The sequence below is a fragment of the Geospiza fortis genome, unplaced genomic scaffold, assembly GCF_000277835.1.
Source record: "Geospiza fortis unplaced genomic scaffold, GeoFor_1.0 scaffold171, whole genome shotgun sequence".
Lineage (NCBI taxonomy): Eukaryota > Metazoa > Chordata > Aves > Passeriformes > Thraupidae > Geospiza > Geospiza fortis.
Window position 1 is genome coordinate 5,347,570 of NW_005054313.1, and position 3,173 is coordinate 5,350,742.

The 3,173-nt window shown below is 45.2% G+C and overlaps 1 protein-coding gene across 1 annotated transcript in view; it reads right to left on the minus strand.

Annotated features, from left to right (window-relative positions):
• Positions 1-391: 391 nt before the first annotated feature.
• Positions 392-3,173, minus strand: part of ONECUT1 (one cut homeobox 1) — a 15,851-nt gene continuing 13,069 nt past the window's right edge. The window contains exon 2 of the mRNA XM_014306531.2: positions 392-1,741. Coding sequence (XP_014162006.1) covers positions 1,449-1,741 — 293 coding nt within the window. The 3' untranslated portion in view covers positions 392-1,448. The remainder of the gene's footprint in view (positions 1,742-3,173) is intronic.

Consider the following 3,173-nt stretch of genomic DNA (forward strand, 5'->3'; position numbering starts at 1 on the left):
TGGTAAAGTCGATAGGTAAAAAAAAGCTCGCTAATGTCAATGAGTATTGATCAGACGCTGAGCCCTGTGGTTTTGCATCCCTCAATTCCTTTCATTTTTGCATCCTGAGCGCCTCAGGTCTCCTGTTCGCAGGCTAGATGGCAGAGCTGAGCCACGCTGGAACACAGCTGCGCCGGGCCCCAGCCGGGACAGCACTGGGGACGGTGTCACACGCACGCGGTGTCACACGCGGTGTCACACGCACGCTGTGTCACACGCACGCGGTGTCACACGCGGTGTCACACGCACGCGGTGTCGCACGCACGCGGTGTCGCACGCACGCGGTGTCACACGCACGCGGTGTCACACGCACGCGGTGTCGCACGCGGTGTCACACGCACGCGGTGTCACACGCACGCGGTGTCACACGCACGCGGTGTCACACGCGGCTCCCTCTCGTGCTCCCGTTGGAGTCAGTGAGGAAAGGGCTCACTGAGTTCAATGGGAGCAGCATCCCGGTCTGGGTTCCCGTGCTCTCCTCGGGTGACATTCTTTCTTGCCAATCACAGAAAGAAACGATAATGTGGTTTTACTAATTGCAAATAACAGTCTTGATTACAAGTTTTATGTGTTATACAGTTAGATTAGTTTATACCTATAACTCTACATAGTATTTGTGTAAAAATAGCTTTGGAATATTAAAATCATTGCAATAAAATACCTGCAATACAATTATTAAATGTGTTCTTTGGTAGCTAGTCGATTTTTTTATGGATGGAATAGTTTTCCTTTTTTAAATCTGAACATTCCTTAACAAACAAAGAGAATGCACTGGTTTAGGTACCATTCAAAATTTCTTTGCCTAGTTTGAACTTGTTTCGAGGCATTGCACCAGCCAAGTTCAAACTGTGAAACAGCAAAAATCACACTACCGTTCCAAGGAATTCAGACGACTCCACGCTCTGGGGGCCGTGCCCTGGCACAGCCCTCTCTGGAGACCAGCCCTAAGTCCCCACCCACTGGGTGCACGCAGGACGGACACACTGACACCTCCATGGCAACTGCTGTGGCCGTGAAGAGCTGTATCCAAAGAGATGTCTGCTCAATGACAGGAAATCACTATGCTCCAAACCACTAAACAGCCAAGTACGGTGAAGATGATAATGGGCAAAGGTGTGAGACCAGTGGTCTGTTCCTCTTCTCTTTGCTTTCCGTTCCGTTCCCTCCATTTCGCTTCCTTCTTCCCCTCTGTTTTTTTTGCAAGTCGTCATCCTACTAAAGTGTGTGTCTTAGAACAAAGTCATAATGCAGGTGAAATAAGTCTTTGGTTTCTTTGGACTTATAAATATTTTTTTTCAAATAGTTTTAAGTATAAACCTGCTATTTTGAGGTCCTGGTCTGTCTTTATTTTATTTATTTATTTATTTTTTAAAGCTTTTCCACCGAGGTTTCAGTTCGTGGTTATTCCTTCATGCTTTGGTACAAGTGCTTGATGAAGAAGATGAGTTGCCTGAATTGGAGCTGCCCTCGTCTTGCCACTTATCCAGACTCCTCCTCCGTGCATTCATGAAAAAGTTGCTGACGGTGCTCAGCTCCAACCCGAGCTGCTGGGAAATGGTGATTTGTAATTCTTTGGACGGACGCTTATTTTCCTTGAATATTGCATGTAGAGTTCGACGCTGGACGTCAGTGAAGACCAGCCGAGGCTTTTTGGGCGTGTTCCCTCTATCCTTGCCGTGCTCCTGTTCTTTCCTCTTGCACGCTGCAAGAAAGGGGAGCACAGTTAGAGAGGGCTGCCAGAGGAGTGGGTGGGAGCACAGTGCAGGGCAAATTAGGGAAAAAGGACTGCTCATGTCAGCTTCTGAATTTGGACAGGATGTGGGACATTTACATCTCTAATTCGTTATAAACTATTTCAAGTATAAGGAATAAAAGTTAGAAAATACCTTTGTAGCTGTCTGTTAAAACTCAGCAAATGCTTTCACTAAGAACTTACATTTTGATACTACCCATTAGTGCTGAGAATTTAACTATTTAATATCTCTAGTAGGTAGAGTGGAATTTCAGGGAACTGTAAAGTTAACCTTGGTCATACTTTCCACCATTATTAGTTGCTTTCAATCAATTTCTGTAGCTTTTTGTTGCCTGTGAACTGTTGTGACTGTTGAACTCTGAGAAAGGAGGATGCTACTTCAGTCTTACAGGCCAGATGAATTCTGAACAAAATAATACATGTTTTGTCATGAAAAACAGTGTTATAGAAGATCTTCTTTATAGAATTGCTCCTTATTTAATCTATCATCCCTTCTTTCCCTTTCAGAATGTTATTTTGCTCTACATTAATAAAGGGTGCTTGCAATTTGCAATCTGCCTCCCAGATCACCTTCCAGACAGGATCTGATGGGATGTGAGGGAGACTCCCAGATCCCTCTATCAACCTTGGACTGTCTGTCAGCTCATCTTAGCATTTTGCTAGGATAAAAGCTTCCTTGGGAGGCCGGGTTCCTCTGTCTCACTTTCAAGATGCTCCGAAGCTGTCTGTTTCCCTTCATTCTGTAACAATGTCCTTTAATTCTGATTGCGAGATGTGTTTCTGAAGGCAATATGAATATTCTTTCTCTGGGTCTGTCTAGTCCTGGCTCCTGTGGAGATCAGTACTGACTACATGAAGAATTTTGTGCAGTATCTCTACTTACACCATGATTATTGGAATGAAAACAACAGATTACTTTGCAAAGGTCCTTTCTACAACTTGTATTACTACCAAGAGCCCTGAGGGTTTCATTGCTCGTGGGAGGTATAAAAATAGTCACCCACCTTTTGTACCTGAGAAATTGAGCTGCACAGATCAGGAGCCAGGAGCTGTGTGGGCTCCTTGTGCTGGCCCAGGCAGGGACCAAGACACTGGTGGCTCAGTCCCCTCTGAGGAGAGGCTTTTGAAAAGGTCCCTAACAATATATATTCCAGCCACATACCCTTTCCTGAGAAATCACACATCAATCAAATAGACTGGGCTGCCAAGCTCATGTCTCCTACAGGTATTTTTATCTGAAAACCTTTGAAGAACACTTTGAAGTTACATCCTGACCTCTAAACCACCGTGGAGCTTCTGGGCTAAAAACCAGGTTTCCTGATGCATGTGAGCCCCTACTGAAGCCAAACTGCTGAACTCACTGGGGGGATTGGTTCCTGCT